The 21249-nt window shown below is 41.9% G+C and overlaps 1 protein-coding gene across 5 annotated transcripts in view; it reads left to right on the forward strand.

Moving 5' to 3' along the window:
* The window catches only part of LOC122543076 (transcription factor COE2), a 263609-nt gene that overhangs the window by 164298 nt on the left and 78062 nt on the right, over window positions 1-21249 (forward strand). For all 5 annotated transcript variants that reach the window (XM_043681302.1, XM_043681303.1, XM_043681305.1 and 2 more), the window contains one exon: window positions 3144-3225. In XM_043681302.1, the coding sequence (XP_043537237.1) occupies window positions 3144-3225 (82 nt within the window). The remainder of the gene's footprint in view (window positions 1-3143; window positions 3226-21249) is intronic.

The raw sequence follows: 21249 nt of genomic DNA on the forward strand, positions 1-21249 counted from the left end.
TTTCACTGGACTGTAGGAGGTTGACAGGTATCCTTGTAGAGGTTTATAAAATCATGAGGGGTAGAGGGAGGGTTAATGGGAGGTGTCTTTCTCCTAGGCTGGGGGATTTCAAGACTAGGGGACATGTTTTTTAAGGTGAAAGGAGAAAGATTTAAAAAAGACACGAGGGGCAAATTTTCACACAGTTCACATGGGGAATGAACATTCAGTAGAAGGGTGCAGTTTTGACATTAGATAAGTACATGAACAGGAAAGGTTTGGAGGATACTGGCCAGGACAGGCAGGTAGGACCAGTTTAGTTTGGGATTATGTTCAGCATAGACTGATTGGACCAAAGGATCCGTTTTCCATCCTGTATGAGTCTATAACTACATGTCTGAGAAGGTTGATTAAAAGTTTACATTTCTTTAATGAACAGTAGCGACCCAATGCTTGGGCTAGTTCACTATTCAAAACTTAATCAAGCAAATGGCATTAATGCCTGTCCTTCCAGCATAGCTTTAAACATAACTCACATGCAGAAGCATTTGCAGTTACGACTGCATTATGGAATTTCGCTAAGACTGACTTTGCCCTCTATCTTTCTTTCATGATTTGATTCGGAAGCATGGAAGATAATCAGGGGCACTCTACAGTTTTCCTTGGTCGCTCTTTCACAGTAATATGACTTGTTAGATAGCTACCTAAACCTATAGTAGAGGATAAATTTATATCTTGATTCTCAAATGAAGTTCCTTCACAGAACACTAAAATTCATTCCAAATGAAATTTGGTTGAACACAAACTGTAGGAATATTACAATGAATAGATTGGGATCTTTGGCAGTTCCAGCTGTGAAAACACAGGAAGTCTTCTCTGCGAAATTGAAAAATGTTACTCTCATGTAATAATACTGCTATTCCTTAGTGTGCTGTTTGGAGAGTGGAAGTATCGACACTTTGCATCCAACCTACCATGAAACTGATGTGTGCATGTTTGAGTAAGTGGTGCAGACCAAAGTTATTCCAATATGCACCCATATCATAGTTGAGTGTGCTTGCTAAGTTAGTCCATCAGAAGTCTAACTAATGTCTAAACAGTGCTGTCCCAATCCTGAAAGAGCCTGATGCAACAACGTAGAGGGGACTTATTCTGGATCAAACCTTCTGCTGGTCGTGGATTGGGAATGTTTGATTGGACAGTATATAGCAAGCTTCACTCTGTACCAAGTGTACTCCATAGTCTTTAACACAGATTGTGGAGAGTTAACTTTACTCTGGTTCTCACCCACACTGGAACTGCACTGGGGGTATGCAATGGGATGGTATCAAGGGACCTTTGCGACATATCATACCAGTACCAGCTATGGCCTTGTATGTTGGGACAGTTCAGGAAAAGCTTTTTTAGTACCTAACCCCAGTGGTGGACCTGCCATCAGAATGTTTCATGAGAAACTGCAGGGAGGAGCTTTATTCTCTAACTCATGCTGTCCAGGTCCTTGCACTGTTTGATGTTGAATTTTAATTCCTGAAGTAGGAAATATTTCTTCCCAAGCATGAAGAACAAATGAAATAAAACTGCAGATTGTGCAGGCAGCAACCATATCAGAAAATGACTATTGAAATATCTGAAGGAATGAGAACATGAGAAAACAGAATGTTTTTCTTGTAATATCAATTCAAAGTCATTATTTGGGGCTGACTGTTGGATATGAATCAAGAAATTCTTGGACTGATTATTGGTTAAGTGTTGCTTCATTCCGATAGGCACTAAATTATGCTGTGCTCAAGATGATAAAATACACATGCTATAGGGATGGATTCAAACCTTTAAAGCAAGGACTGGCCTCTTTCATTTTCCATCACCATATTGCTTGTTGGTTTGTAAGAATTCCAACTGACAATATTCTTCAGATTGTGAGTTGACAATGTTGAAGCCAAAACTGAAGCATATAGATCAGGATGGTTCAAGATTAACTGTTTGGTCTGTACTGACCTAATGGATCAATTCCATAATGCTTTTTAAAAACACATCTGTGTGTCAATATATCAATAAAACTTAAATTTTGAAACCACATTCTTGATTTAAAGACTCTGCTATGTCAACAGCTTTATCCAGCCATTCAAGATTTCTGTGCTTCTCTAGTTTGAGCTCTTGCACTTGAATAATGTCATCATTGCTGGCAGTGCCTTAAGCTGTTTAAGTTGTCAGCTTGAGAATTCCCCTCCTGAAAGTTGCTCTCTTAAGCAACATCTTAAAACTTTCCTGATATGTTAAGATTTTGGTAATGGCATTAATATCACCTTTGATGGCTTGGGGCCATATTTTATTTGCGAATGTTCTTACAAAGTGCTTTGGAGGTTTTACAGTCTTATACATACAAGTTGTCACAAATATGATGATCCATGAAGTTGCAGGTCTTCACTAAAATCTTAAATGATGATCCACATTTGAACCCTACTCTCAACAGAAGCTGCATTCTACGGATACAATTACCCTGTGGCCCCAAGAGAATCTTGGAATGGCACAGCACAAAAGGAGTCCATAAAGCCCATCATGCCTGTACAAACTCTTTAGAAGAGTTCTCCATGGGAAAAGTAGCCAGCCAGTGATGCTGACTGAGGACAGAAATTTCCCCTTAAACTTAACCTGAAGAACGAATTGATATGGGGTGTCCAAATTAAGAAAACCAAAGGATCAGTTGATGGCACAATAGAGGGAAATGAATGAGAAAAATGTCTTGGGTTAAGGTAAACCTGTTCTCCTAATATATTGAGGTTTGTACTGCTTTGTAACAAAAGACCAGGAACATAACTACCTCAATGACTGTCTACCTCTCATTCAGCTCCACCTGATCCCTCTTTCTATTTCATCACAAGGACCTCATTTCACTTGCTTGCTTCTTTATCCGTAACTGTACATAATGTGATTTCTTTCTGCACTTCTGCCAGTCTCCTCTCTGCTTCTATTTGTTCTTTTTTTGGTCTGCTCTCATATCCTGTCTAATTCCATCCTTTGCAATGGGCTGCCAATTAAACTTGTTTTACTTCATATGAGCAGCAAGACAAGTTTTCTTGACATAATACTGACAGCAAGTGGATTTTACTACAGTATGTTGTGCTTTAGAGTGTTACATTGACAAGGGATTTTTGTTTTGTTTTCAGATTCTTCTTAAAGTTCTTCCTCAAGTGCAATCAGAATTGTTTGAAAACAGCCGGAAACCCACGAGACATGCGCCGATTCCAGGTACTGTTCAAAATTCCACACCCATCCTTGAGTATTTCACCAAGGGAATAAGTGAGGCTGAAGATTCCTCTGGAAAGGGACAGCATCATGCTGGTGAGCTCCTTTACATTTCTGAACAAACTGTGGGCAATGACGCTCACCACAGATATCTTGTGGAACCCCAATAAATAATAACCTCCTTCTAAACTGAGAAGCCTGACTGCTCTTCTTGTTCCCGATCCCAATAAAATGATACGAATTGCTACGTTTGCGACAAGTGTCCTGGCTGAGATGGGGTCACTCTGCCCAAAAGGGGGCACTGATACCAATCGGCTCCTAATGAGTGAGCTCAGTAACTCATGAAAGGAAATGTAAAATAATTAGAAATAACCAGAAATAATTTTGAATATTCACAGCTGACACTGAGAAGTTTCAGATAAAATTACCTGTGGGGAGCAAGTGAGGTGGGATGGATCAGACGGTCCTTTTGCCTCTTGCTTCTCAGAGTCTTAGGATACATTCTGTCTCCATTGAGGATCTTAAATAAAATTAGCTCTGAGAATCTTAATTTACTGCCTGATATAATGACCTGATCTACAGTTCATAGCTAGAAACATAGAAAACAGTAGCAACAATAGGCCATTCAGCCCTTCAAACCTGCTTCTCCATTCAATATGATCATGCCTCATCCTGTTATTCAGTCCCCTGTTCCTGCTTTCTCCCCATACCCTTTGATCCCTTTCACCCTCAGAACTATATGTAACTCTTTGTTGCAAACAGTCAATGTTTTGGCGTCAACTACTTCCCTTGGCAGAGAATTCCACAGGCTCACCACTCCTAAATGGCCTACTCCATATCATTAGAATGTGATCCCTGGATCTGATTTCAAAACTAACTCATAATATTGAATCTCACCCACAGAGGTCAGAGGAGAAATTGTTATTTTGGTCCAGTGCGAATGTTTTAATGATGTGGGGGTGCCAGTGTAGGACAGGATTGGACAAAGTTAAAGATCACACAACACCAGGTTATAGTCCAACAGGTTTATTTGGAAGTACTAGCTTTCGGAGTGCTGCTCCTTCATCAGGTCGCTGTGGAGCAGAATCATAAGATACAGAATTTATAACAAACGATCACAGTGATCTTTTGCTATAAATTCTGTGTTTTATGATCCTGCTCCACAGCGTCCTGATGAAGGAGCAGCACTCCGAAAGCTAGTACATCCAAATAAACCTGTTTGACTATAACCTGATGTTGTGTGAATGTTTTAATGACATTGATAGAGATGCACTGCTGGAATATTGTAATTGGAGCTTTTTTGTTGTATCTCACCATGTTGCAACTGACCCTGAAGTATTTGATGGGGCAAAGTAAAAGGAGCTTGACTGCATCTAACACTAAATGCTCGATGCGAAGGCAGAAGGAGCCTAACTCTTCACTTAAACCATGCTGTCACTTAGTTGGGAGTATAGGATGGAACAGCCTGGAGCAAACTTTACTGTGCATGCTAACAGGAAGCAAGTGGGAGGGTTGGTAAGTGCAAGTGTTGTGTCAAAGGGATCGGTGCTGGGTCCACAACTATTTATACTGTCAATCAATCATTTGGATGACAGGGCTGAAGATATGATAGCTAAATATTCTGATGAAACCAAGGTGCTTGGAAAGTAAATTGTCAGGATGAGGTAGAGAATTTGCAAAGGGGAATACATAAGCTAAAAAATGGCAAGTAAGGGAGAATGTGGGAGAAGGTGAACTTGTTCACTTTAACAGGACGAATAGAAGAGCAATAGTTTATTCAAATTGAATGAGATTTCAGAATTCAGTGGTACAGAGGCAGTGCGCATGAATCAAAAAACATGTTAGCAGGCAGAAACAGCAAGTGATTAGAATGTTTTGCTGCATCTGTCTGGGACTTTGCTGAGATCTTATCTAAAGTACTGTCTGCAGTTCATTTCTTCTTGTTTGAAGGAAAGGTAAAAGTGTATTCAAAGCAGTTCACCTGACTCACTCCTGGGATGAGGGGCTTATGTGCTCAGGAAAATTTCAACAGGTTGGGCCTCGACTATTGCATTTTAGAAGAAAGAAAAGTGATATTATGAAAACATAGAACATCATGAGCAGATTTGATATTATGGATATTGGGAAGATACTTAATCTTGCAGAGGAGTGTCATGTCCTCAGGGACACAGTTGAAAAATATGAGGCCTTGGTTTTTAGGAGTAGCACAGGCTTTTTTGCCTCCTTTACAAGGCTATTAATATTTGGAATTCTCTTTCCCAGACAGCTCTGGAGGACGAATTTTATCAAGGTAGCATTCAATAGATTTTTGATGGACATGGGAATAATGGGATGAGAGGCACTCAGGAAAGCAAAGTTGAGACCACAATTAGATCAGACATGATCTTATTAAATGGTGGACCAGACTCAAAGGGCCAAATGGTCTATTACTGCTGCTAAGTGCTCTGTTCCTAACGATTTGTATTCACCAGAATACAAAATATTGATTGGCATTGCATTGGGGGTTCAACTTTGCATTTAAACCTTGTTTTCAGATGACTGAGAATATTTGACAGGACAACGTGGTGAGATTTGTACTTTTTTAGATGAATTTTATTGAGGAATACAAAATCATGATGTTCAAAGCTTGATACAGAAAGCACTTTATTCCAGTATTAATATTCCTCATCTTAAGGATCATAAATTTAAAAAGGGACTCAATAATACAATAAGGCAAGCATGGCAATATCAAATGGACTGGAAAATATCTCATCATTGTGGTAAAAGATGATTGCTGAAGGGGTTAATTATGGATGTGGTACTGACTTTCCCATTTGACTGATGTGATTCAATCTGTGGGTGCAGACAAGGAGTTTTACTCAAGGTTTTGAAGGGAGCAGATGAAGCTGCACCAGCTCCTCAATGACCTCATAATTATGCCTGACCAAATGTCGCTAATCTTCTTACTATCAGGTAATCAAACCTTTTGGGTCTTGTAACAATGTCCGTTTCTCTGGGCCAGAAAGTCCAGGTTCAGTCCCACATAAGGTGTGTCATAATATGTCTGAACAGATTGATTAAAAATAATTGCAATAAATCTTACTGTCTAAGAAGGCTTCCTTTTCAGTAGATATTCCACAGTGGTGCATCCACGGCCATTAACCACTAGATAGGTTCAAGATAGAGGAGGATTGGTGGTGCCCATACCCAGTATTACGTATTGGTAGAGGTGGCAAACACCAAAATGGACCAAGAATGGTCATTGAAGAAAATATCACAATTACCAACTGGAGGTAAACAGTCAACACAGATGCCAAAACCATCACAACGTTTGCTTTTAATCAAAATTTTCTTGTTTCGGCAGAGACATTTTTAACAGATTAGAACACAAGCACAAAATATAGATCATGGGAAAAAAAATATCAAATCCCAATCCTGACTGCATTTCCAAGATACAAGAGGTTTTTGTAGCTGGAAGGATTTATGCCCAGTGTTTTGGGGATTTGCATGGGACTATAAGCAACCCCCTGGATCTGAGTGCAGCGGATCTCAGTTTTGAAAGTCAAGCATTGCAGAAGAAAAAGGAACAGGAAATGGAGGGAGGTGTTAGAGGAAGCTGTCAGGAGATGAGTGATAGATACCAGATGGCTCGGGTCAGTTTCATTGACCCAGGAAACTGACAAGAGGGAGGAGTGCTGGCACTGGCCAAAGTGCTCAACCCTCCCTGCTGCAATCACAACACATTACTGAAACCTCGTTTAAATGATTAAGTAGACTGATTCACTCATTTCACAGATTATGTTACATCTCAAACATGGATCTTCCACAGATGCCTTTAGTTTGCCAGATGAAAGAAATTAATTTGTTAAACCCTCCCCTTTGCTCCTGAAGGATGGGATGCATTTTTTGTAAAAATGGGCTGTCCTCTTGTAGTCTCATCCAACTGGCTATTCCTCATGTGTTAACCTTAATTTAGAATGTCAAGAACATTTCAGATCAGCTTGTAATTGTTCTCACCCTTATTTGCCAATCACAATCAAGATCAGAATGATAGCTGGTTCTCATTTCTTTTTCTGATGGTTCTAAGGCTAATTACAGTAGTAGGAGAAGCTGTTTTGAGCTGCAGAATGGATAGGGGTTTGAGAACATTGTTTTAAGGAGATTGGTGAAAGTTTCAGAAACAGCATGACAAAAGATTTATTTCATACATTACAATAAGTGGCCAGAACCCCAAAATACTGCAGGTGTTTTGAGCCCTCAAATCTGGAGACATAAGTTCAGTGGTTTGCTGGCAAAACATCTTTGTGAGACTGATGGATTGTCACACCTAAAGGTATCGAGGAAACCTCAGGCAGAAAGACAGCAAATTGAGATAATAAGTGGGCTGACTGTCCAAAGCTTGCTTCTGATCTGAGAACAATCACTCACAGACATTTACGTGGTTTTCCTTCCAGGAATGTTAAAAAAGGAGTTAGAAAATTGCTTTAACACAAGTGTCTGTGTGCGCTTTCATTCAACTTCTGTGTACGAGAGTGAGTCTAATTTGAATCAGAATCCCTACTGTGTGGAAACAGGCCCTTTGGCCCAACAATTCCACACCGATCCTCCGAAGAGTAACCCACTCAGACCTATTCCCCTACCCTATTACTCTACATTTATCCCTGACTAATGCACCTAACCTACACAGCCCTGACCACTATGGGCAATTTAGATTGGATTCTCTACAGTATGGAAACAGACCATTTGGCCCAACAAGTCCACACCAACCCTCAGAAGAGTAACCCACCCAGATCCATTTCCCTCTGACTAAGGCTCCTAACACTATGAGCAATTTAGCATGGTCAATTCACCTTACATGCATACCTTTGGACTATGGGAGGAAACCAGAGCACCTGGAGGAAACCCACGCAGATCTGGGGAGCATGTGCAAACTCCACACAGACAGTCACCCAAAGCTGGAATCGAACCTGCGTCTCTGGCGCTGTGAAGCAGCAGTGTTAACCACTGAGCCACTGTGCTGCCCCAACTTGAGTTATTTGCTGCAACTTGCATGCTCAATTTTGTAAATATACCAAATTATTATGAGAATTTAAAGTCTCCTATTTCTGAGAAAATACAAGTCCAGTAACCTCAATACTTTCTCAGGAATTAGATTTCACATATACTTGGTGTGGAAGTGATGGTTTCAGAACAGCCATTTTGGGATAGAAAGAAAAATAATGTCTCATTCCAAGTCCTGCAAACCAGTTTAAAAAAAGGAGTCAGGATAAATGAACTTCAATTAGCACTCAAAACCAAGAATCCTGAAAATCATGTTTTCAACTGTACACATCAATGCAACCAGTGCAACAAAATAACAGTAAACTTACTCCTTCGGTGATTTGAAAAAAAGCCCAGCGAAATTGGCTCCTTTTTGAAGCAAAGTTAATTTGATCTGGGAAAAAGGTATTCTCAAGGGAAGGGATCCTTTATAAATTAACCTCTTGTAACCAAGAGAGGGTGGGTGAATAAAGAAATACAATCCATTCATTACTTTTCATCTGGAAACTGAACAGTGTGGGGTATTCTGTCTGAACCTGTAACATGTTGGGAAGGGTCATCCAGGGTCTGGTTGAACACATGGCAAATTCCTGGGATCTGGAACGGATAGACCAAAAAGTTGGTGGAAGTAGCGTCAACTGTAATTTTCAAAGTACTTTGGAATTTGGGTGACGGTAAGAAAATTGCAGGAAAATGGGGAAAGAGAGGCAGGGTCAAAAATCATTGGATTGTTTAATTAAAGATTCATCACAAGAATGATGGGCTGACTGGCATTTTGATCTGGATCACTATATGATTACTGCTTCCCTGCTTGAGAGCTTCTAACTCAGCATAGCCTCATGATTGATTCTGGATTGATAGATTGCTACAAACTAGTTTTATCGACATGACCGGAGCATTTTAGACTGACTCATCCCATTTTGAAGTTTATTATTTATTCCTGTCGATCATCTCACAATGTGACAGATACCACTCTGTTGACAAAGAAAGCAGGCAGGTATGTGATCTGTCACAAAGCATTGCTACTGCAGATTTGGCGAGTAAGACTGGTGCAAGGGTGTCACTCACCCTGCCCCACATGCCACCCGAGCACTTACCCAATATCAGAAAGTCATAACTCAGAAAAAACTCAAGTGCTTTTTCAAAAATAAGTGAATTAATCAACTGTGTGTAGTCCTGACAGAGATCACACATTGAAAAAATAGCTCTTATGACTCCACTCCTGATTACCACCCGATCAATGACACATCATTTGTCAATCATTCAAGCATTTTTTTCCATTTCATTGCATGAATCTTAATTCTGAAATTGGTTTGCAGTCTGTCTTCTCACATTTTGTAGTGAATTTCTAGACATTTTTTCACCTCAAATTCATTTTCCCTCATGCACTTAATATTGTAAAATCATAAATGAGTTTTTTGTATACAATTCTAGTACATATTAGATATGAGATATCAGATTGCAGTTTTCAGTTCCAGTGATTGATGATAGGAACATTTGTGTCATGCACCAAAATCTACGCGCTCTGGAACCATTCTTGCCAGAGCTCATGATTCATTGACATATTCAATGCAAGTTCTCAGATAGCTGAGATCTCACACAGGAGGGGTACCTGGATTGTTGCCATTCCTCTAACAATGTAAAGGGCTGCAGCAGTCATTTGAAATCATGCATTCTTTAAGCAGTGAAAAATTTATATTCATATTTTTTTCACGAAATACTAAATACAGTTAAAAATCTAATATATCAAACACTCCCAGGACAGGGACAGCACACTGAGCTCTCTCAGTGATATTGCAGTCATATATTTGAAGGACAGGCATAATCTGAGCAGAAATGCAGTGTTAAACTCAGTCATAAAGATGTACAGCATGGAAACGGACACTTTGGTCCAACTTGTTCATGCCGACCAGATATCCCAACCCAATCTAGTCCCACCTGCCAGCACCCGGCCCATATTCCTCCAAACCCTTCCTATTCATATACCCATCTAAATGCCTTTTAAATGTTGCAATTGTTCTAGCCTCCACCACTTCCTCTGGCAGCTTATTCCACATCTCTGCATGAAAACGTTGCCCCTTAGGTCTCTTTTATATCTTTCCCCTCTCACCCTAAACCTATGCCCTCTAGTTCTGGACTCCCTCACCACAGAGAAAAGACCTTGTCTATTTACCCTATTCATGCCCCTCATGATTTTGTAAACCTTTATAAGGTCACCCCCCAGCCTCCAATGCTCCAGAGAAAATAGCCCTAACCTATTCAACCTCTCCCTATAGCTCCACTCCTCCAACCCTGGCAACATCCTTGTAAATCTTTTCTGAACCCTTTCAAGTTTCATAACATCCTTCCGATAGGAAGGAGACCAGAATTGCACCCAATATTCCAACAGTGGCCTAACCAATGTCCTGTGCAGCCGCAACATGACCTCCCAACTCCTATACTCAATACACTGACCAATAAAAGAAAGCATACCAAACACCTTCTTCACTACCCTATCTACCTGCGACTCAACTTTCAAGGAGCTATGAACCTGCACCACAAGGTCTCTTTGTTCAGCAACACTTCCTAGGATCTTACCATTAAGTGTATAAGTCCTGCTCAGATTTGCTTTCCCAAAATGCAGCACCTCGTATTTATCTAAATTAAACCTCATCTGCCACTTCTCAGCCCATTGGCCCATCTGATCAAGATCCAATTGTAATCCAAGGTAACCCTCTTCGCTGTCCACTACACCTCCAATTTTGGTGTCATCTGCAAACTTACTAACCATACCTCTTATGCTCACATCCAAATCATTTATATAAATGACGAAAAGTAGTGGACCCAACACCGATCCTTGTGGCACTCCACTGGTCACAGGCCTCCAGTCTGAAAAACAACCCTCCACTACTGCCCTATTGACTTCTACCTTTGAGCCAGTTCTGTATCTAAATGGCTAGTTCTCCCTGTATTCCGTGAGATCTAACCTTGCTAACCAGTCTCCCATGGGGAACCTTCTCGAATGCCTTACTGAAGTCCATATAGATCACGTCTACTGCTCTGCCCTCATCAATCCTCTTTGTTACTTCTTCAAAAAACTCAATCAAGTTTGTGAGACATGATTTCACTCACACAAAGCCATGCTGACTATTCCTAATCAGTCCTTGCCTTTCCAAATACATGTACATCCTGTCCCTCAGGATTCCCTCCAAACACTTGCCCACCACCAATGTCAGGCTCACCAGTCTATAGTTCCCTGGCTTGCCCTTACCACCTTTCTTAAAAAGCAGCACCACGTTAGCCAACCTCCTGTCTTCCGGCACCTCACCAGATTTATCCACCTCTATGCGTTTCAAGACATCCAGCACTTCCTCCTTTTTTCAAGATGTCACCATCTATTTCCCTAAATTCTATATCTTCCACGTCCTTTTCCACAGTAAACACCAATCGAAACTGACTTCATCACCCCCCGCCAAACCACACACACACACACACACACACACACAGTTACTTCAGACTACAATAGGATGTTGATCAGATGGGCAAATGGGCCAAGGAGTGGCAGATGTACTTTAATTTAGATAAACGCGAGGTGCTGCATTTTGGTACGGCAAATCAGGGCAGTACTTATACACTTAATGGTAAGGTTTGCTGAAGAAAGAGATCTTGGGGTGCAGGTTCATAGTTCCTTGGAAGTGGAGTCACAAGTGAACAGGATAGTGAAGCAGACGTTGATACACTTGCCTTTGTCGGTCAGTGCTTTGAATGAAGGAGTTGGTCGGTCATGTTGCAGCTGTACACATTGGTTAGGCCACTTTTGGAATACTGCATTCAATTCTGGTCTCCCTGGCATGGGAAAGATGTTGTGAAACTTGAAAGGGTTCAGATAAGATTTACAAGGCTGTTGCCAGGGTTGGAGGGCTTGAGCTATATGGAGAGGCTGAATAGTTGGGGCTATTCTCCCTGGAGTGTCGCAGGCTGAGGTCTGACCTCATAGAGGCTTTTAAATTATGAGGGGCATGGATAGGGTGAATAGCCAAGTTTACACCAGGGTGGGGGAGTCTAAAACTAGAGGTTTAAGGTGAGAGGGAAAGGATATAAAAGGGACCCAAGGGGCAACTTTTTCACACAGAGGGTGGTGCATGTATGGAAAGAGCTGCCAGAGGAGGTGGAGGTGGCTGGTACAATTACAACATTCAAAAGGCATCTGGATGGCTACATAAATAGGAAAAGTTCACAGGGGTTTGGGCCAAATGCTGGCAAATGGGACTGTATTACTTCAGGATATCTGGTCAGCATGGATGAGTTGGACTGAAGGGTCTGTTTCCATGCTGTACATCTCCTTTACTTGATTACTGATACATCCAGCCAAGTACTTTATTGATACAGATTCTGTTTCAGGGAGGGGTCAAATGGTTTATTTCATTCTACCCAATCATTTTCATCAGAAATATTCCCTTTCTCCCTCCATCCTGTCTTACTTATTTGCATCTCATATAATTTCTCTTATTGATATTAACTCCAATAACATTTAACACAAAATAGGCACAGTCTCTTGTTCATAAGGGAAGGTCAATGTATAGGTTAGACTTAATTATTTTATATAGGAGTGGTGAATGTATGAAACTGACTTCAAGGAGACAAACTTAACATATTGGCAGATTCAACAGGGGAGTGGATAAAAAGTTAGTGAAGAAACCAATTGAATTTTGTGGAGTTTTCGAGTGATGCATGACATCTTTTGGACTGGAATTAGTCTGATGGACTTTTACAACAGTCTGATTTTGTTCAGTGCATTGTTTTACTTTCTCATTCCAGCTCCACTCTCTTACCTATCTCCTGTTCTTCATCATCAACTAATATCTAAGACAAGGGACCTTTCTCTTTCAGGATAGGCATTTAAAATATTGCAAAGCTTTGGCAGCTGTAATTGAATCCACAATTTACAAACAGTGTCAGGCCTGCATATTATGTCCCAGAAAGATGTAGCCTTTCCCTTTGACTGTAAAAGGTTTCAACCCAATGACTAACGAGTTTAACTTTTATTTAACATTGTTAACATTGTATGAACCATTTGTGTATCTTAACACGTTCCAGAATAATACTAATTTCTAACATTTTCATAACCTGTGTTCACAACAAGCTGTTCAATCAGGGGTGAATTCCAGAAAGTTTATAATTGCAACCACTTTTTCAAGTATTTTCAGATGCCCGCACAGGAAATGAGAAAATCTGCAAATACACTGTCCTGTACATCTTCCAGAAATATTTTAAAAAACTTCAAATTCTTTAAAACTTAAGGGACTGTTCTGGAGAAAAATGGGCGAAGCACTTGCACAAAGCAAGAGTCATAAATAGCAGCAAAATGAAAAAGGAGCTCATTCTGTTTTTGGTTTAGTTAAGGGAAGGATCCTAACTTGGAATACAAACAGAAAGTGCAGAAAAATGCTCAGCAAGTTTGGCAACATCCGTGGAGAAGTCGAAAAGTGTGGTGCTGGAAAAGCACAGCTTGTCAGGCAGCATCTGAGGAGCAGGAGAGTTGATATTTTGAGTATAAGCTCTTCATCAGGAATGAGGGAGGTGCCCAAGGGGGTTGAGAGATAAATGGGAGGGGGTGGGACTGAGGGGAAGGTAGTTGGAAATGTGGTAGGTAGATGAAGGTGGGGGGTGATGATGATAGGTCAGAGAGAAGGGTGGAGCGGAAAAGGTGGGAAGGGAAATGGACAGGTTGGACAGTTCGAGAGGACAGTGCTGAGTTAGAGGGTTGGATCTGGGATAAGGTGGGGGCAGGGAAATGATGAACCTGGAGAAATCAACATTGATCCTGTGTGATTGGAGGATCCCAAGGCAGAAGATGAGGCATTCTTCCTCCAGACATTGGATGGGTAGAGTTTGGCGGTGGAGAAGGCCAAGGCCTTTCATGTCCTTGGTAGAGTGGGAGGGGGAGTTGAAGTGTTTGGCCGCAGGGCAGTGGGGTTGTTTGGTGAGTGTGTCCCAGAGATGTTCCCTGAAATGTCCCGTAAGTTGGTGTCCTGTCTCCTCAATGCAGAGGAGAATAGGAAGGATGCTGGCAGGTGGGAATAGATTGGGTTGGGTTATCTGGTCGGCATGGATGAGTTAGACTGAAGTGTCTGTTTACATGCTGTACATCTCTATGACTCTATGACTCTCGCATGAGAGGATGCAGAAAAGATTTGCAAAGATGCTGCTGGGACTGGAGGGGTTGAGCTATCAGGAAAGACTAGATCAACTTGGGCTTTCTTCCCTGGAGTGTCAGAAGTTGAGGGGTGACATTGTAGAGCAACGGACACAGTAGATGATGTTTCAAATCTAATTTGATTCTTCTCATTGAGTCAAAGAGTCATTCACTACAGAAAGAGACTCTTTGGTCCAACTCATCCGCACCGACCACACATCCCAATGTGACCTCGTCCCATTTGCCAGCATTTGGCCCATACCCTTCCTACTTATATACCCATACAGATGCCTTTTAAATGTGGTAAATGTATCTGTCTCTTGGCAGCTCACTCCAGACATGCACTACCCTCCGCATGAATAAGTTACCCCTCAAGTCCTTTTTAAATCTTTTCCTTCTCAGCTTAAACCTGTGCCTTTCGGTTTTGTCTCCCCACACCAGAAAAAGACATTGGCTATTCAAATTATCCACACCCCTCATGATTTTATAAACCTCTACAATGTCACCCCTCAACTTCTGACACTCCAGGGAAGAAAGCCCTAGCTGATCTAGTCTTTCCTGATAGCTCAACCCCTCCAGTCCCAGCAGCATCTTTGCAAATCTTTTCTGCATCCTCTCATGTTAGAGTCATAGAGATATACAGCATGTAAACAGACACTTCAGTCTAACTCATCCATGCCGACCAGACATCTCAACCCAATCTAGTCCCACCTGCCAGCATCCTTCCTATTCATATACCCATCCAGATGCCTTTTAAATGGTGCAATTGTTCGAGCCTTCACCACTTCCTCTGACAGCTCATTGCATACATGTACCACCCTCTGCATGAAAATGTTGCCCCTTAAGTCTCTTTTATATCTTTCCCCTCTCACCCTAAACCTATGTCCTCTAGTTCTGGACTCCCCCACTCCAGGGAAGAGATTTTTTTCTATTTATCCAAGCCCATGCCCCTTATAATTTTATAAACCTCTATGAGGTCACCCCTCAACCTTCGACGCTTCAGGGAAAACAGCCCCAGCCTATTTAACCTCTCCCTGTGGCTCAAATCCTCCACCCTGGAAACATCCTTGTAAATCTTTTCTGAACCCTTTCAAGTTTCAGAACATTCTTCCGAAAGGAAGGAGACCAGAATTTTAACAACATCCTTCCTATAGAAGGGCAACCTGGAATTTAAGCAGTTTTCCAAAAGCGGCCTCACCAATGTCCTGTACAGCTGTTACAAGACATCCCAACTCCTCTAGTCAACATTACGATGAATGAAGGCAAGTGGGTCAAACACATTCTTCACTACCCTATCTACCTGTAACTCCACTAACAAGGAATTATACACCTGCACCCCTAGGTCTCTGTTCAGCAAAATACTCCATTTACTGCATAAGTCCTGCCCTGGTTTGCCTTACCAAAATGCAACAGCACACACCTAAATTAATCTCTATCTGCCACTCCTCAGCCAATTGGTAAAGATCTCATTGTACTCTGAGATAATCTTCTTCATTGTCCACTGCACTCCCTATTTTGTTATCATCTGCAAACTTACTAACCATACCTCCTACATTCACATCCAAATCATTGATATAAATGACAAAAAGAAGTTGACCCAGCATCGATCCTTGTGGCACTCCACTGGTCACAGGACTCCAGTCTGAAAAACATCCCTTCACTGCCGCCTTCTTTCTCCGAGCTTCAAGGCAATTTTCTATCCAATTGGCTAGCTCCCCTGGATCCCATGTGATCTAACTTTACTAAACAGCCTACTAAGCAGTATCTTTTTGAACACTTCACTGAAGTCCGAACAGACAATGTCCACCACTCTGCCTTCATCAATCTTCTTTGTCACCTCTTCAAAAAAACTCAATCAAGTTAGTGAAACAGAATTTCACACACAACACCATGCTAACCCTAAATTGCCTTTCCAAATGCATGTAAATCCTGTCCCTTGGAAACCATTCCAACAACTTACCCACCACTGAACATAAGCCTGACCAGTCTATAGTTTCCTGGCTTTTCCTTACAGTCCACATTAAGGAAGACCGCAAGTCTTCCAGTACCACATCCATGGCAATTGATGACACACATATCTCACCAAGAGTCCCAGAAATCTCTTCCCTAGCTTCCCATAAAGTTCTGGGAAACACCTGATCAGGTCCCAGGGATTTATCTATCTTTATATGTTTTAAGACCTCCGGTACCTCCCATTTCTGTAATACAACATAGAACACTACAGCACAGTAAGGGCACTTCAATCCATGATGTTGTGCCAACCTTTTATCTGACTCAAAGATCAAACTAACCTACATACCCCTAATTTTACTATCATCCATGTGCCTATCCAAAAGTCACTTAATTATCCCTAACGTATCTGACTCTCCTGCCACTGCTGGCAGTGCACTCCATGCACCCATCACTTTCTGTGTAAAGAACCTACCTTTGACATTTCCTCTAAACCTTCTTCCAATCACTTTAAAATTATGCCTCCTTGTGATAACCATTTCTGCCCTGGGAAAAAGTCTCTGACTATTCACTCCTTCCGTGCCTCTCAACATCTTATACATCTCTATCAAGTCACCTCTTAACCTTCTTTGCTCCAATGAGAAAAGCCTTCGCTCGTTCAACCTTTCCTCACAAGACATGCCCTCCGGTCCAGGCAGCATCTTGGTAAATCTCCTCTGCACCCTCTCTAGAGCTTCCACATCCTTCATATAATGAGGCGACCAGAACTGAACGCAATATTCCAAGTGTGGTCTAACAAGGGCTCTATAGACTGCAGCAAAACCTTGGGGCTCTTAAACTCAATCCCCCAGCTAATGAAAGCCAACACACATATGCCTTTTTAGCAATCCTATCAACTTTGAGGGATCTATGGACACAGACCCCAAGATCCCTCTGTTCCTCCACACTGCCAAGAATCCTGCCTTTAACCCTGTAGTCTGCATTCAAATTTTACTTTTCAAAATGAATCATTTCACACGTTTCAGGTTGAACTCCATCTGCTCCTTATCAGCTCAGTTCTGTATCCTGTTAATATCCTCTTGCAACCTACAACAACCCTCCACTCCATCAAACTTCGTGTCATCAGCAAACTTACTAATCCACCCTTCCACTTCCTCATCCAAGTCATTTACAAAAATCACAAACAGCAGAGGTCCCAGAACAGATCCCTGCAGAAGATTACTGGTCACCGAGCTCCAGGCTGAATACTTTCCCTATACTACCACCCTCTGTCTTCTGTGGTCCAGCCAATTCTGTATCAGACAGCCAAATTTCCTTTTTTCACATGCCTCCTTACTTTATGAACGAGCCTACCATGGGGAACCTTATCAAATGCCTTGCCAAAATCCATGTCCACTACACCTACTGCTCTACTTTCATCAATGTGTTTTATCACATCTTCAAAGATTTCAATAAGGCTTGTGAGGCATGACCTACCCCTCACAAAGCCATGTTGACTATCTCTAATCAAACTAAGGTTTTCCAAGTAATCATAAATCTTGTCTCTCAGAATCCTCTCCATCATTTGCCCACCACAGACATAAGACCGACTGGTCTGTAATATCCAGAATTATCCCTATTCCCTTTCTTGAACAAGGGAATAACATTTGCCACCCTCCAATCATCTGGTACTACTACAGTGAGGACACAAAGATCATCGCCAAAGGCATAGCAATCTCTTCCCTCGCTTCCTATAGAAACCTAGGTTATATCCCGTCTGGTCCAGGGGACTAATTTATCCTTATGTTTTTCAAAGTTTTCGGCACATCCTCCTTCTTAACATCAACCTGTTCGAGCATATCAGCCTGTTTCACGCTGTCCTCACAAATGTCAAAGTTCCTCTCAACAGTGAATACTGAAGCAAAGTATTCATTAAGGACCTCCCCTACCCCCTCCAACTCCAGCCACAAGTTCCCTCCACTATCTCTGAAAGCCCAACCCTCACTCTGGCTATCCTTTTGTTCCTCACCGAAGTATAGAATACCTTAGAACTTTCCTTTATCCTTCCTGCTAAAACTTTTCAATGCCCAATTCGAGCTCTCCTCAGTCCATTCTTCAATTCCTTCCTGGCTACCTTGTAACCCTCTAGAGCCCTATCTGATCCTTGTCTCCTCATTCTTAAGTAAGCTTCCTTCTTCCTCTTGACTAGATGTTCCACATCCCTTGTCATCCAAGGTTCCTTCACTCTACCATCCTTTCCTTGCCGCAGTGGGACAAACCTATCCAGCATAATCAGCAAATGCTCCCTCAACAATCTCCACATTTCTGTCATGCATTTCCCTGGGAATATCTGTTGTTAATTTATGCTCCACAGTTCCTGCCTAATAGCATTGTAATTCCCACTCCCCCAGTTAAATAATTTTCCTACCTCTCTCCATGAGTATAGTAAAGGTCAGGGAGTTGTGATCACTATCACCGAAATGCTCTCCCATCGAGAGGTCTAACACCTGTCTTGGTTCGTTGCCAAGCACCAAAATCAAAATGGCCTCCCCCAGAGTCAGTCTATCAACACATTGAGTCAGGAACCCTTCCTGGACACACCTGACAAAACTGCTTCATCCAAACTGTTTGAACTAAGGAGGTTCCAATCAATATTAGGGAAATTAAAGTCACCCACGGTAGCAACCCTGTTTCTTCTGCACCTTGCCAAAATCTGCCTCCCAATTTGCTCCTCTGTATCTCTAATGCTACTGGGGGGTCCATAGAAAACCCCCAATAAAGTGACTGCTCCTTTCCTGTTTCTGACTTCCAACATACTAACTCAGTCGACAAACCCTCCTCGCCGACCTTCCTTTCTGTAGCGATGGTGCAATCCCTGATTAACAATGCCACTCCCCCACCTCTTTTACCGCCATCCCTATTCCTTTTGAAACATCTAAACCCCAGTATATCTAACAACTATTCTTGCTCCTGTGATGTTCAAGTCTCCATAATGGCCAAAACATCATAATTCCAAGTACTGATCCATTCCCTTATCCCTGATGTTTCTTGCTTAAAATGAACACACTTCAACGCATCACACTGACTGCACTGCGGCCCTATCAAGTGCCTATCCCTTGTCACAGATTCTCTGCATGCCATATCTGTCTGTTCACTTGCTACTCCATCCTCAGATCCATAGCTCTCATTCCCATCCCCTGCCAAACTCTTTAAACCTTCCTGGGGAGCTCCAGCAAACTTCCCGCCCAGGATATTGGTGCCCCTCCAGTTTGGGTGCAACCTGTCATTCTTGTACAGGTCCCATCTTCCACAGAAGTTATCCCAATGATCCACTATCTGAATCTCTCCCTCCGACACCAGCCCTGCAGCCGCGTGTTCATCTGCAATCGCTCTCTATTCCTAGCCTTACTAGCCTGTGGCACTGGTAGCAATCCTGAGATTACGACTCTGTTTGTCCAGCCTTTCAGCTTCCAATCTAACTCCCTATATTCTCTTTTCAGGTCCTCATCCCTTTACTTTGCTATGTCATTGGTACTGATGTATACCACACCTTCTGGCTGTTTTCCCTCCCCCTTACGAATCCTGCAGATTCGATCTGAGGCATCCCTGACCCTGGCACCCAGGAGCAAAATACCTTCCAGGAGTCCTGTTTGCAAGATATTGCTATTTGTTTTCAAGACGTCACTATCTATTTCCCCAAGTTCTCTCGCTTCCACTTCCTTCTCTAAAGTAAATACTCACGCAAAACACTTGTTTAGTATCTCATCCATCTCCAGTGGTTCCACACACAGACAGACACATTGATCTTTAAGAGGCCCTCAATGTACTTATATTATTTTCCTTAAGTCTATTTGCCAAAGCTATCTCATGTCCCCTTTTTGCTTTCCTGATTTCCCTTTTGGATAAGGTAAATAAACAAGGTATTTTCCCTGGGTTGGGGGAGTCCAGAACTAGAGGGTGAGAGGGGAAAGATTTAGAAGGGACCTAAGGGACAACATTTTCATGCAGAGGGTGTTGCGTGTGTGGGATGAGCTGCCAGAGGAAGTGGTGGAGGCTGGTACAATTACAACATTTAAAAGGCATCTGGATGGGTTTATGGGTAGGAAGGGTTTAGAGGGACATGAGCCAATTGCTGGCAAATGGGACTAGAAAAGGTTAGGATATCTGGTTGGTGTGGACAAGTTGGAACGAAGTGTCTGTTTCTGTGCTGTACATCTCTATGACTCTCAGTATACTCCGACTGCTCTTATACTTTTCTCAGGATTCACTCCATCCCACCTGTCATAAATGCCTCCTTCTTATTCTAGTATCTAGTAATCCAGCATCCTCTACACCTACCAGCCTTTCCCTTCGCACTAACAGGAATATACTGTCTCCGAACTCATGTTAACTCATTCCTAAAGGCTTCCCAATTCACAACCATCCCTTTACCTGCGAATAGCCTCCCCCAATCAACTTTTGAAAGTCCCTGACTCATACCATCAATATTGGCGTTACTCCAGTTTAGAACTTGAACTTTTGGATCAGTTCTATCATTTTCCCAATCTATTTTAAAATGAATAGAATTAAGATCACTTGTCCCAAAGTACTCCCCCACTGATAGCTCGGTCACTTGACCTGCCCTATTTCCCAACAGGTCAAGAATTGCTCTTCCTCTAGTAGATACATCCAGATACTGAATAAGAACATTTTCTTGTACACACTTAAGAAATTCCTCTCTAGCCAAGCCCTTAACACTACAACAGTCCCAGTCTGTGTATGGAAAGTTAAAATCCCCTACCATTACAACCCTGTTTTTCTTACAGATATCTGAGATCACCTGACAGATTTGTTTCTCACTTTGTTTTTCTCTGTCCACAGATGCTGCTAGACCTGCTGAGTTTCTCCAGCGTTTTTTGTTTTTA

This window comes from Chiloscyllium plagiosum, chromosome 42, assembly GCF_004010195.1.
Source record: "Chiloscyllium plagiosum isolate BGI_BamShark_2017 chromosome 42, ASM401019v2, whole genome shotgun sequence".
NCBI classification, from domain to species: domain Eukaryota; kingdom Metazoa; phylum Chordata; class Chondrichthyes; order Orectolobiformes; family Hemiscylliidae; genus Chiloscyllium; species Chiloscyllium plagiosum.